Below are 13,435 nucleotides of genomic sequence, written 5' to 3' on the forward strand. Positions count from 1 at the left end.
ATGGAAATTGGTGTGACAATTTCTCAGGAAGCTGGGAATAGATCTACCTCAAGATCCAACCATATCACTCTTGGGCATATATAAACCCAAAGAACTCTATCCTACCACTGAGATACTTGTTCATCTATATTCATTGCTGCTTGATAACAGAAACTGGAAACAATCCAAATGCCCATTAACTAATGAATGGATAATGAAAATGTGGAATATTACTCAGCTATTAAGAAAGATAAAATTATGAAATTCATAGGCAAATGGATGAAGGTAGAAAAAAAATCATCCTAACTCAGGTAACTCAGACCCAAAAGGACAAATATTGTATGTTTTCTCTTATATGAAAACGTTAGCTTTTAAGCTTTTGATATGTGGTATTACGTGTGCTTACAGTGCATATAACCACTGTGGTTAGGGGACCTAATAAGGGAATAGGGGTAAGAAGAAGATGTCCCATGGTAAAATAATCACAATATAGTGTTATGGAAAGACAAAGGGAAAACTAGAATAGGGGAATTAAATAGGGAGGAGAATGAGAGAGAATGGTAAAAGAGGGAATTGGGGGAAGGACAATTAACACTAAAAGCAACTTGAAAAAAACTATATGGAAACCTACTATTATAAAATTTACTAAAATTTATAGATATATTAACAGGAATCTATATGGAGTTACCAAGTAATAGGAGAGAGAATACCCCAACTAGATACCATATGCCACCAAGTAAAACTTCTGGTTCCAAGAATGGGTTATATTTTGTTGAGTCATTGGCCAAAGGAGCCCTATGGAAACATCTAAACATCACAGGCTACTGCCAAGGCTATTGGTTACTCTCTGTAACCTGATGGTAAGGCCCTATTGCTGAAGACAATAATTATCTTTATCATCCAACATGGAGAATGTAAGTTGGTACCTATCTAGAAGCTTTTTACTGGAAGGTACTTTGTATTTACTGGAGGAGAAAAGTAATCATCACTATCGCCAACCTACAATCCCTGCAAACTACAACAGCAACCTGCCTGAAGATATTCTCATGCAATAGTGGCACAAATGTCATGGGAGTAACCAGCCTCTTTTTTTACTGGTTTTAAGGCCCATCCCATGACATGGAACCCATACTAGACACACTACTAATGTTTCCAAGAACCTGAGACTAGATAAGTCATGAGCAAAGAGGAAAACCTACAATATTATTATGCAAAAAGGAACACAGAAATAAAAATGACCACTAGGGACATTGCTACATCCATAGATCAGAGACTCACTCAAACCACGTCAAAGAATTTTCTTCTTGCAGTAGATGAGAATTAACCCAGAGACCCACAACTGGACAATGTTCAGAGAGTGAGAGACTGGAGCACTCAATGTCTCCCTTCAAGACTCAGAGATCTGTGTGGAAAATTATAATAGCCAGAGGTAATGAACGACTCTAAGGAAATAGTGTCTTCCAGACACAGCAGGACTTCTGCCCATATAAACTCAAAGACTGACAGAATGCACAAGTTCAAGCCATATGAGGTCCCAGCACTGAGGCAGGTGAGTGAGTAAATGTGGAGTCCAATCCCAAACCATCTTCAGTTGATATCCACTGCCCACAGGAAAACTCAGATTTCTTCAATGGAGTCTCACTGATATTTTGGATTTTTTGTTTTATTTTGCTTTGTTTGGTTTTTTATTTTTTTTTCTTGAGAGTATTTTTGCTTTTTTTTGAAAGAGAGGAGAAAGAACAAAGTTGGAGTAAGGAAGTGGGGAACATTTGAGAGGAATTGGGAGGGGATTTGTTGTTTTGTTTTCCAAAATAGGGTTTCTCTGTATAGCCCTGGCTGTCCTGGAACTCTCTCTGTAGACCAGGCTGGCCTTGAACTCACATAGATTCACCTGCCTCTGCCTCCTGAGTTCTAGGAATAAAGGCAAAAGCCAGAACACCTGACTGGGAAATTTTTTTCAATAAAAGCTTTCAATAAAAAAGAGCCACGTGGCAAAATAAAACAAAAACAAAGACAAAAAACCCACCCAGGGAACAAAACAAATAATCCCCTTCATCATTTATCTTGTAGTGACTTTTTGTTTGTTTGTTTGTTTTACTTACTCTTATCAACAAATTCTTTATAACCCATAATGCTGTAGTCAAGAGCTTGGGCTGTGGTGCATATTTATTTGATGTTCTTACAAATGTTAATATTTCTGATATGCATTTGAGCAACATAATCAAGACCTTTAAGCAATTAGTCAGTTCTTGATGCAACTCACTTAAGTGAATATTATTCTTTCCCTTTCACTGCAAATTTGAAGGCAACAGCAACAAAATCAATAGATCACTAACATATCAGACATATTGTCAATACTTTCCCACTCACATATCCCTGGGTATTGCTTTTCTTGTCTGTCCACTCAAGCTATATGCCATATTTCTTTTAAAATTATTTCTCTTTATTTTTTGAGATTATAATATAGTTATATCATACGCCCCTTCTCTTTACTCCCTCCCAGACCTTACATATGCCCCTCCTAGATCTCTTTCAAATTAATGGCCTGTTTTTCTTTGTTTGTATACGTTTACCTACAGAAGTTCTCTATTTTATAAAAAGTACCATTGTACTATCTCTATACATAGATACATAACACAACAATAACCTGCCTGGTTTGTATAATGGTGCTAGTATGTATGCTTTCAGGAACAACCCTTTGGTATTGGATAACCAATTGGTGTGCTCTTCCTGGGGAAGACTCTCCCACTGATAGGGGAGTTCAGCCAATCACATTCTGTTCATGGGGCGTGTTGCCCTAAGGCAAAAGTTTACCTATAAACCTGGCGGGTGAAAGTCCCCGCCCTCTCTCTCCCTCTCGACCCGGCCTGGATCCAGCGTTCCAGATGGGTGGGATTCTGTGTAAGTTTTTCCTTCTGTTTTATTAAAGCTGTATCTTTTGTAAGATAGTCTGGGGACCTTTCATTACCGATCGCACTGCGTCATCATTCCACTCTCAGAATTCTTTAGTTGCCTGTCTTTCTTTTTGTTGGACTGAGGCCCCAAGAGACTACCACCTTTCATGTTAGCATGTTTATTTGTGTCGTTTTGTTCAGATCTTATTTATGCAACCATATTGGTGAGACTTTATGGGTACAGGTTCTGACATTCCCAGGGGCAAACTCCCCAATCCTCTGGCTCTAACCATCTTTCTCCTTCTCTTCCACAATGATCCCTGAGCTTTAGATACAGGAGATGTATTGTAGATGTATCCATTGGGACTGGGTTACACAACTCCACTCACTTCCACAGCAGAAAAATCAACCAAGAATTTTATTTAGCTATGATGCCTATGAACCACAGCAATGACCAGCCTGGCATAAAAACCATAAGGATGCAATAATGGTCCACATTCCTTGGCAGTAACCTACAGCCCTCTAATTGGACTTAAGAGCTGTTCACCAAGAGGGAAATAATGCCTGGTACTGGAAACTTAGCCAACTATGCAGGGCTGTTAAAGCCATGGAGCTTGGAGAGCTTAGAGCTGCCACTTTACTAAGTCAGCATAATCTCTGACTACATTCTAAATATATATCCTTAAGCTCACAGGTAAGTGTGGCTCTCTCCCTTCATCAAGAAAACTTCTCTTTGCAACAGAAGAAAACAATTACAGAAAATCATAATTAATCAAAATATTAAATTATTTTTTTAATAACCTATCCGACGGTAGAAACTTACCCACCAAGTGTACCTTCTTTGATACCAACTTAAGAAATTAGACTACCTCAAAAAAGAAAAACAAACAGGGACACGAGGTACATTATTTGTTGCACAGCAGGTCAGTTTTGTTTGTTTCCATTACACAGTTTCAATAAGAGAGATGCACATGAAATCTACATTCGACTGGACTTCTTAAGCTGATAATTTTTGATATTCTAACAGTCAACATATTACAAACAAACTAAAATGAGGAAGCAACTTAGAACTCAAAAAAATATAAACAGGTGACTCCAGATATCCCTGCCACTTTATCTTTCACATAAGATCAAACTCTGAAAGAGGGGCATTTTTCTTCTCTGCTACTATTTTTAGGTTTTGTTGTTGCTGTTGTTTCTCAAGACAGGGTTTCTTTGTGTAGCCATGGCTGTCCTGAAACCCACTCTGTTCCAGGCTGGCCTCGATCTCACAGAGATCCGCCTGCCTCTGCCTCCCGAGTGCTGGGATTAAAGGCTCCACCACTGGTCAGCTAGCTTTTATTTTAACTAGTGGGAGGTGATGCATGCATGTGAATCTGTAGGTGTATGCACCCATGCTCCACATGTGAAAGCCAGAGCAGGACACACGGGGGAGGGGTCTCTATCACTCAACCCTTTCACTGAATTAATACAGGGCTTTTGCTGAACCAGAGTTCACAGTTGGGCTTGTCTAGTTAGCCCCGCAGTGTCCAGGGTCAGACTGTCTCTGCCAGACAACACAGGTACAGTCACTCCCAGTTTGCAGTCTTGCCAGTGTTTTACATGGATAGTGAAGATTCAGATTCAGTTTCTCGTGCTTTCACAGCAAGCAATCTTATCCATTGAGACATCTGCTCAGCTTTTTTACAAATAAAGATCATACTTTCCTTTTTAAATTTCACATCCATTGGGCTTTATGATGACTTACTTACATTTCTTTTTTCTAGTAACACCCATTTCTCAAACTACTCCCTTTCACCAACCTATCCCTATTCCCACCTCTCTTTTTAACAGCAGGCAATGATCAGGGAGTGGTGGCATATGCATTTAATTTCAGCACATGGGAGGCAGAGTCAGGCTGATTTCTATGAGTTAGAGGCTAGCCTGGTCTACATGTAGGTTCCAGATCAGGGTTACATGTTGAAACTCACTGTCAAAGCAAAAACCAGAAATAATGAAAGGTAATTACATACCAATTGCTGTGATCCTTAAATTGCTAACATTGGAACACACCAATTTCCTCCGTTAACACTGAGATTGATCTTGTAGGTCACATTTTATGCAAATTTCACAATGTAGTGATATGTTTTCTATTGATCCCTTTGCCATCTAAAGAACTGGAGTCGGGCTTATCCCAGAATATAGCACTGAAGTGTTTTCATGATAATTTTAGGAGCAGAAAGTTCCTCTGCTAGACTATTTTATTGTGTATGTCATGAAGAAGAAAATAATCATTGAACCATTATATCTGAAAATGACCATTACACTATTAATGACTTATACACATGTGAAGAACATGTTGAAGTATTAACATTCTAATCCATAGTTTGCACATTATTAACTCATTCTGTAGGTATAGTTTACATATTATGTTTTATCATAGCATGTGAAAATAGTAAGTATATAGCATTATAGTAAATTTAAACCTCTCGTATTTGCAATTTCATCATTATATGAGGAGAATAATTCATGAGTCATTTTCCTCTTATTTTTTAGAAGGGTAAAACAAGGAATGCTTTTTTTTCTTACTCTGATTTGTACAGTCATAATTTCTTGTATCCATGATTACTTTGAGAGGTCATAAAACAATAATGTATAATAGTAGTTGTGTAAAATATACTGTCCTAACTCCAATCAAAATTTTTCAAATTTCCAAAGTCACTGAAGTATTTGAATTACTTAACTTGTATTAGGCACATTACTTTCAAGTAGAGCAGCTTCTAACATAATAAGAAAAACTGAATTCAAGTGGAATGAGTTTTGAAAAATAAGTATAACTCTAAAGACACATATGTGTCTGGCAAAAGATTACTCATTTTAGTTTTTGGAAAAAATATGCTTAATAAAAACAAAATAAAAGTTGGCAATTCATTCACCCACCAGTGTTATCTTCTTTATAACAATATAAATAGGTGTTCTGAGATATGCTTGTGATTTTTGTACATTTACAAAGTGTTGTGAAGCTATTAACTACGTTCAGTCATGCATTTCTCAAAGAGTACTTGCAACAGGGATATTCAGAAAAAAGTATAGGATGCAGAATATGCCACATTTAATTAAATGTCTTTCAAGACCAAGTCAAATGTCATCTCAACTACAAATCTCTTGGATTCCTTCCTTCCATCCAGCTACTCACTCATGATTTGTCTCTGTCTTTGATGAGTATCCACTGCAAATTATTTTTCATCCCCAGTGATTATCATCTTTTCGTCAATTATTGTAGTGACCTGAGTGTCTCTTCTTCCACATTTTGTTCATCTCTGCATTCTCACTTTAGGTATCTGAGCATCTTTCTCACATCCGTTGCCCAAAAAACACTCCAGCATAACATTATCTTTAATTTTAGACCTCTATTCCGTACTACTCTTATGGACTTTAAGGAGTTTTAATGCTTTACTGTTTCTCAGAAATAAACTCTAAGAGCTGGTGAAATGTCTCAGCAGATAAAGGTGCTTGGAAACTGGAGTTCAGTACCCAGAACCCACATGATAGAAAGAGAAGGCCAACTCCTCTGACATCCACAGGCACACCATGTTTCATGCATGTGCATGCATGTATGCTTGTGCATGTGCATGCGCACGCGCACACAATAAACCTTTAAAAACTAATTTATAAAAAAATTAACCAAGTTTCTTGAGGTCTAGAACAATATTCTAAAGCATACTCCCAGAATTCTTGACATATTGAGACATATTCAAGTGATTTACTATAAATCAAAGAAAAGCTCCTCTAAGAGAGAGTCTAGAACACAGCAGCTATCGCCTTGTCCGGGGTAGTCAAACATCCTAGAATGCGCTTACCATGGCACTGACATTTGTATGATCCCCTTTCCTATTCAGAATCTGAGCACAGGATATTGGCAAATTCAGTCCTACACCAGTGGCCAGATTTCTCAGATCATCAGCATTGTATTTCCCATGCAAGAGCAAGCTGTTACTACCAGAGACAAGTCCCAGAGGGATTTGATAGAGATATGTCTGAGAAAGTCTCTCAACTGTAGTGACATCTATCGTGGCTGATGTCACCCAAGGACTAGAAGCCATTGTCCTCTCATGTCTTGTATTTTCTGGAGAATGACAACCATTCTGAGAGCAACAATCTGGGCTCTGGCACAACTTGATGCACACTAAGAAGAGCAAGTACCCCAGAAATAAAAAAGAAGTGCAGACCAGGGCTATTACCAAATACAAGTTCCGGGCAGAAAGCTGGGCTCTGGGTTCCCAGATATCTTCAAAGTCTGGAAGGACCTGAGGAACTGAGTTGCTCAATAGCACACCCAGAGTGACAGAGGAGGAAAGTGGTGGCTCTCCGTGGTCCTGAACCACTATCACTACCCTCTGTTCAACCGCGTCAGTGGGAAAAACTAACCGCGCAGTCCGAAGCTCTCCCGTATTGACTGAAATGCTGAAAAGACTAGAGTCAGAAGCCTGAGAAATGTGGTAGGAGAGCCAGGCGTTGGAACCACTGTCTGCATCCTCCGCTACCACTTTTGTGACCAGGTGTCCAGCTCGAGCAGAGAGGGGCACTCTTTCCACTGGGGTAGAGCCATTTCTAGGGAAGGGGAACAAGATGTTTGGCGCATTGTCATTCCTGTCCACCACAAACAAGTTCACAGTCACCGTTGAACTTCTGGGAGGAATGCCACCATCTCGCTCTTCCACGTGGAAGCGAAGCCCCCTGAGCTGTTCAAAGTCAAAGGAAATGCTGGCAGTGATAATACCGCTAGTGGGTTCCACCACCACCAAGCTGGAGGAAACTGGCATCCCTTCAGGAATGCCATCTAATAGCTCATAAAAGACAAGGCCATTCTCCCCCAGGTCTGGGTCCTGAGCAAACACACAACCTAACGAAACTCCAGGGCTATTGTTTTCAGTCACAAAAAGTTCCTGTTGTGGTTGAGGAAATCTTGGTGTGTTGTCATTCACATCAGCAACTAACACAGTGAGTGTCCTTCGGGTGCTTAGTGGGGGCGAGCCAGCATCGGAAGCAGTAATGAGGACCTGGTATTCATTTGCTTGCTCTCGATCCAGGGGTCCATCAGTCAGCAATCTGTAGTAGCGGTCAAAGGAAGCTTTCAACTGAAAGGGTCCTTCGCTGGACATGCTACAAGTGATCTTACCATTGGAACCCAGGTCCTCATCCTCTACACTAAGTAGAGCAATCACTGTGCCAGGAGCTGCGTCCTCGGGTACCGGGCTGGAGAAAGTCATGAAATTCACCTGGGGAGCATGATCATTCACATCAGTCACCTCTACAAGTAGCTTAGTAGTGCTAGCTAGACTAAAGGCACCTTTGTCTCTTGCTTCAACATATACTTCCAACAACGTGTCCGGCGGACCCAGCGAAGCAGCTACCTGAACCTCCCCACTTTTAGGATGTATGTCAAAGAGGTGTCTCAGTTCTGCTGGTGTGCTATTGCTTAAGGAGTACCAGACATCCCCATTGGATCCTTCATCCGGATCCGAGGCTTGAACGTGGAATAACACAGTCCCATTGGGGACAGTCTCTGGAACCTTGGTACTGTACACAGAATACTCAAATACGGGCACATTGTCGTTGGTGTCCACCACAGTGATGGTGACTTGAGCATCTCCGGAGCGTGCAGGCAGGCCACCATCCTGAGCGGTGAGCACCAGTAGGTGGGTGTCCCGCTGCTCTCGATCCAGGACTTTCTCCAGCACCAACTCCGGATATTTGCTGCCATCGACCCGCGATCCCATGTCCAGGCGAAAGTGCTGACTAGAGCTTAGGCTGTAACTTAGCGCCCCGTTGCTTCCCTCATCAGCATCTTGGGCACTGGGGAGAGTGAACCGGGCTCCTGGTGTCAGGAACTCCGGGATGTGCAGGTGCACGTCTCCAGCAGGGAAGAGGGGTGAATTGTCATTGGTGTCCAGGAGGTGAACACGTATCTTATGTAGCTCCAGCGGATCATTGAACATTAGCTCGTATGTCAAGATGCAAGCAGCTTTGGCCCCGCACAGCCGCTCACGGTCCGCTGGCTCTCGAACCACCAAACTACCACTGACTAAATCCACCCCGAAGTAGGGTTCGCTGTAGCTGGAAAGGAAGCGAAAGTTCCGCAAGGACAGAACAGTTGCTGACAACTTCAAGTCCGAGGCAATATTGCCTACAGCGACTCCGGGTTCTGTCTCCTCCAACACCGAGTACATCAGCTGTCCCGCCGTAGCCCCACAAGAAACCCACCAACACAGAACTGCCATCCCCCAGCACACCATCCTCCCTTTCGACGTCCACGCTCCAGCTGCGGCAACCTGGGACCATGCTCCGAACTCCCGAGGAGAAGGAGCCTCGAGAAGCTCGAACTGCTCCGCCTGCTAGCACTGCAAGCTTGAAGTGCGGGCCACCGGCATTCCGCCCGGGTTGGACTGCAGGGTGTGCCGGGTGAGGAGGAGCGCAGCGCCGCCTAGGGGTGCAGAGGTAAACTGCCCGGGTGGGTACGCTCGATTTGCACTCTCCTGGGGCTAAGGTCCAGCGCCTGACTCAAGCTGCTCGCTTTAACCTGTAAGATGTTGAACTGACACGCCTCCTGCCAGTGACGTTTTCTAGGTCAACTCCCTATGGTTTTTGAGCTCTCGGACAGCCACAGATGGTTCAATACGGGGCGACTTGGCGGAGTCTCTGGTGACTGGTATTCATTTCAAACTTCCTCTGGACTCGGACTTTTGGAGACAGCGGAGCCCGAGGGAGCAAGATTCTGTGCTCTGATTTTTCAGAGAATCTGCCGTTTCTCTATCCTGAAGAGTAACTAGCAACCCTCCTTTTCAAGCCTCCCCCGATTCTCTAGAGTATGGAATAGGATGTCATCGACCAGTCAAAACCGAGAATCAAAAAAGGAGGCTTGTCTATTGTCACCAAAGAGGATCTATGACCATGTGGAGGAAAAGAAAGTGCTGGCTGGCTTTCTTTAGCACAGTGTGACCAGTACCCTAAATGCACTCCCATGTAAACATTCAGAAAGCAGCTTCACGTTCAATACGCTTTTCTGCAGAGAGAACAGTGATAGGTTTTGGGAGAAGCATCTCTGTCTAAGCTACAAAAAAACAAGTCCGTGTTCTACCTAGCGCCCTGCAGCCTTCCTTTCCCCTTAAGGGGTGAGCTGAAAGGAGTGATTTGATTAAATATTAAACATTAAATTGCGCATTCAAATCTTTCATTTAATGCAGTTGCTCAAAGCCTCTATGAATCAAAATTTGAAAAGCAAAAGCTGAATAGGATACAAACAAACAGAAGTTCACACACTATTGTATTTCCAGAGAGTTGCCTAAAAGTGGTGATTTTTGAATGTGGATGACTGCATGTGTAAGTTAATCACACATTTCTCGACTTTTTAGCATTGTGAAAATTTCTGTTTTCACTCTGCTAGTTTAAATGGAAACCTCGACGTCCTCTTCTTAAGACCCAAAGTGGAATCACTAACTGCCGTGTTCCAATTATTCCCCTGAGCATCACAGGCAGATTCCCCAGCTCACCAGGGAACTAGAAATAATAGAAAGCAATACAGGGCGATGAGAAAGGTAAATGGGTCCTCACTAGCTTGCCTTTACCAATCAAAGAAAACTTTACCGAGTAAGAGACAAAAGTAAAGCAAGAAGCGCAGCGGCCTACTAGGGAGCAACGGCGTGGACATCGTTAACAGACCTTCATAGGACGTGAGGTTGCCTGTAAAATTGAATCTGTTCCTCGGCAAATTTCCAAAGTGAAGTGAGTTACCTATTTCTCTGCCAGGCCTAGCTAGACTGCCTACTGTGGGATGAACTAGCATTCTCTCTATTTTTCCATTTGTCCACAGCAGAAGAAACACTGCTGGAAAGATGTACCCATTTGAGAAGCCCTCCTCAGTTTCAGACCTAAAGTAAAGCCTACAGTTATATCAGGTTCAGGAATTCCGAGCTGTGTCTGGAAGGACAGAGTGTGTGGTGTAGACTAAGGTGTGAAGAAAAGACTCATACAGAGAATCAGCGTGGAAAAATCTCCATAGCAAACATCACACTTTATTTCTTCTGTTCCTTTCTGCTCATTTAAACTGCCATTGGCATCCACTTTCAGAGGATCTCATTTGTGTCACAAATGAGTAGATAGCACTTAAGTGACCTCTACCCCCACTACATGCCTCCCAAACTCTCAGCACAGCATTGCATTCTTGTTGAAATAAACTAGAATTTTATGGGGAAGCAATGGTTAAGAGAAAGGATAGCCCAATATTGAGAGCCAAATATATATTCCCCTTTAAATTTTCAGACTTATTATTTCATGTGTATGGGTGTTTTGTCTATGTGTATGTCTGCAAATCACATGCATGCCTGCTGCCTGCAGAGGCCAGAAGAGGGCATCAGATCCCCTGAGAATGGAGTTGCAGATAATTTCCAGCTGCTATGTGGATGCTGGCAGTGGAACCCAGATCATCCGGAAGAGCAGCCAGTGCTTGTAACCACTGAGGAACCTTTATATTTGCCCTTTCGGTAGCATAACCAAACAAACATGAAATCCTGAAATGACAAAATTTCCCTTTAGCAAAACCTTTACGATGTTCTCCACAGTGTCTCCTGATCCAAATATTTTCAAGTTTTTTTTTTTAAATTGAAAGTGTAACTTAACATGGAAAATAAGCAAAAACAGAATCTTGATTTCTGCTTGGGCTCTGTTGCCCAGATTATTAGTACAAACCCATCCACCTTAACTTGGTCTTCAGTCATAAATCCAGGAGACAGATAGCCTCTTTAATCTTATTAGATGTCTCCAAACAAACAAGAAACTAGTAAACCTGCTATCCACCTGAGTTCATCAAGAAAACTTACTATAAGCAAAATTTTCCTAATGCTGTGAATTGTTTCCTGGAAGTATTTTGGGCATTATGAAATCAACAGCTAGAACATCACCATTATATTAAGTACATTTTAACCATATAAAATAGCTTAACCGGTGCCCAAATCAAGTCTAACAGACACTTCTGACAGTAGATCTGTATCATATGACTTTGTTTCTCAGCTGTTTTACTAAGTCTCAGACACACACAAAGTAACACCATCTCCATTATTATTATTATTATTATTATTATTATTATTATTATTATTATTATTATTTCCAAGACAGAGTTTCTCTATGCAGCTTTGGTGCTTGTCCTGTCCTGGAGTTTGCTTTTGTAGACCAGGCTGGTTTTGAACTCAGAGATCTGCCTGCCTCCACCTCTGTAGTTCTGGGATTAAAGGCATGTGCCACCTCCACCAGGATTTGCATGCAGGAGGTAAGAAGTAACACACTACTGACCCACAGCCCGGCACTCCTAGCCATTTTAATATTTTTAATGTAACCTTCATTTCTGTTCCTCTTTCTATTTCATGAATTGTGCCTGCTCACGTTTCATGACCATTATGGCTTTTTAATTTTATTTTTGAAACTCTGAACCATATTCAAGTTCTTTATCCTCTGAAATCATTACATTTAAATTTTGTGAAGAGAATGAGAGACTATATTTGCATGCTATACATTTGAATATATGTGGTATTTTTGGAGATAGGGTTTCTCTGTAGCTTTGGAGCCTGTCCTGGAACTCGATCTGTAGACCAGGCTGGCCTCGAACTCACAGAGATCTGTCTGCCTCTGCCTTCCAAGTGCTGGGATTAAAGGTATGCACCACCACCACCCAGCTACATTTGGTAAGATCTTAAATACACAAGTAACTCAACTAAATAGCAAGAAAAAACTAATTAAAAGATGGGCAAAGGAGACACAGATCAGTGATGAAACACTTGCTTAGCAATGCCAAAGGCCCTGAGTGTGATCCCCAGAAGTGTCAAAAGAGGAACAGAGCTATAAAATACTTAAATAGAAACTTTTCAAGAGAAGATATAGATGTATGAAAAGTGCTCAAAATCAATTATCACCAAAGAAAAGAAAATATGAAATAATAACAAGATATCATCTTACACAGCTAAAATGATATCATCAGAAGGATGAAGTATTGATATGGAAGTTGAGATACAGGAACCCTTTTACACTATTAGTAGAAATGGAGATGAGTGAAGTCATTAAGGAAAACATTATGAAGAAGCCTCAAGTTAAAAGTAACAGAGCGGTGGCTCAGAGGTTAGGAGTACTGGCTGCTCTTGCAGAGAACTGGAGTTGGATTCCCAGCCCACATGGTGACTCAGAGCCAGCTGTGGCTCCAGTTCCTCAGGGATCTGGCACCCCTTATGATCTCTACAGTCACTACATATATATGATGCGCATACAAACATTCAGGCAAAATACCTATAAACATAAAAATAAGATAGATAAATAAACCTTTTTGTTAAAAATAAGATAAAGAAATGATCTTTAGTAGTAGTAGCAATCCTACTACTGAGTATATTTTCAGAGAAAATCAAGTAAGTTTGTCAATGAGAGATATGGAGTTCTACCGCAGCATTATCCAGAGTAACTTAGAATTGGAATCAATCTAAGAATCCATCAACCTGTAAATGAAGAAAATTGAATGAAGAAAAATTCAAGTGTGTCCAAAGGAA

The 13,435-nt window shown here is 41.3% G+C and overlaps 1 protein-coding gene across 11 annotated transcripts in view; it reads right to left on the bottom strand.

The window, feature by feature from the left end:
* Positions 1–13,435, bottom strand: part of LOC125390504 (protocadherin alpha-7) — a 212,358-nt gene that overhangs the window by 87,598 nt on the left and 111,325 nt on the right. Inside the window, exon 1 of one of the 11 annotated variants that reach the window (XM_048419550.3) lies at positions 6,713–9,271. The exons of the other annotated variants lie outside the window; for them this stretch is intronic. Coding sequence (XP_048275507.3) covers positions 6,713–9,148 — 2,436 coding nt within the window. The 5' untranslated portion in view covers positions 9,149–9,271. Of the gene's footprint in view, positions 1–6,712; positions 9,272–13,435 lie in introns of those variants that run through there. 11 annotated transcript variants of the gene reach the window in all.

This window comes from Myodes glareolus, chromosome 13, assembly GCF_982192425.1.
Source record: "Myodes glareolus chromosome 13, mMyoGla1.1, whole genome shotgun sequence".
In the NCBI taxonomy this organism is placed as follows: domain Eukaryota; kingdom Metazoa; phylum Chordata; class Mammalia; order Rodentia; family Cricetidae; genus Myodes; species Myodes glareolus.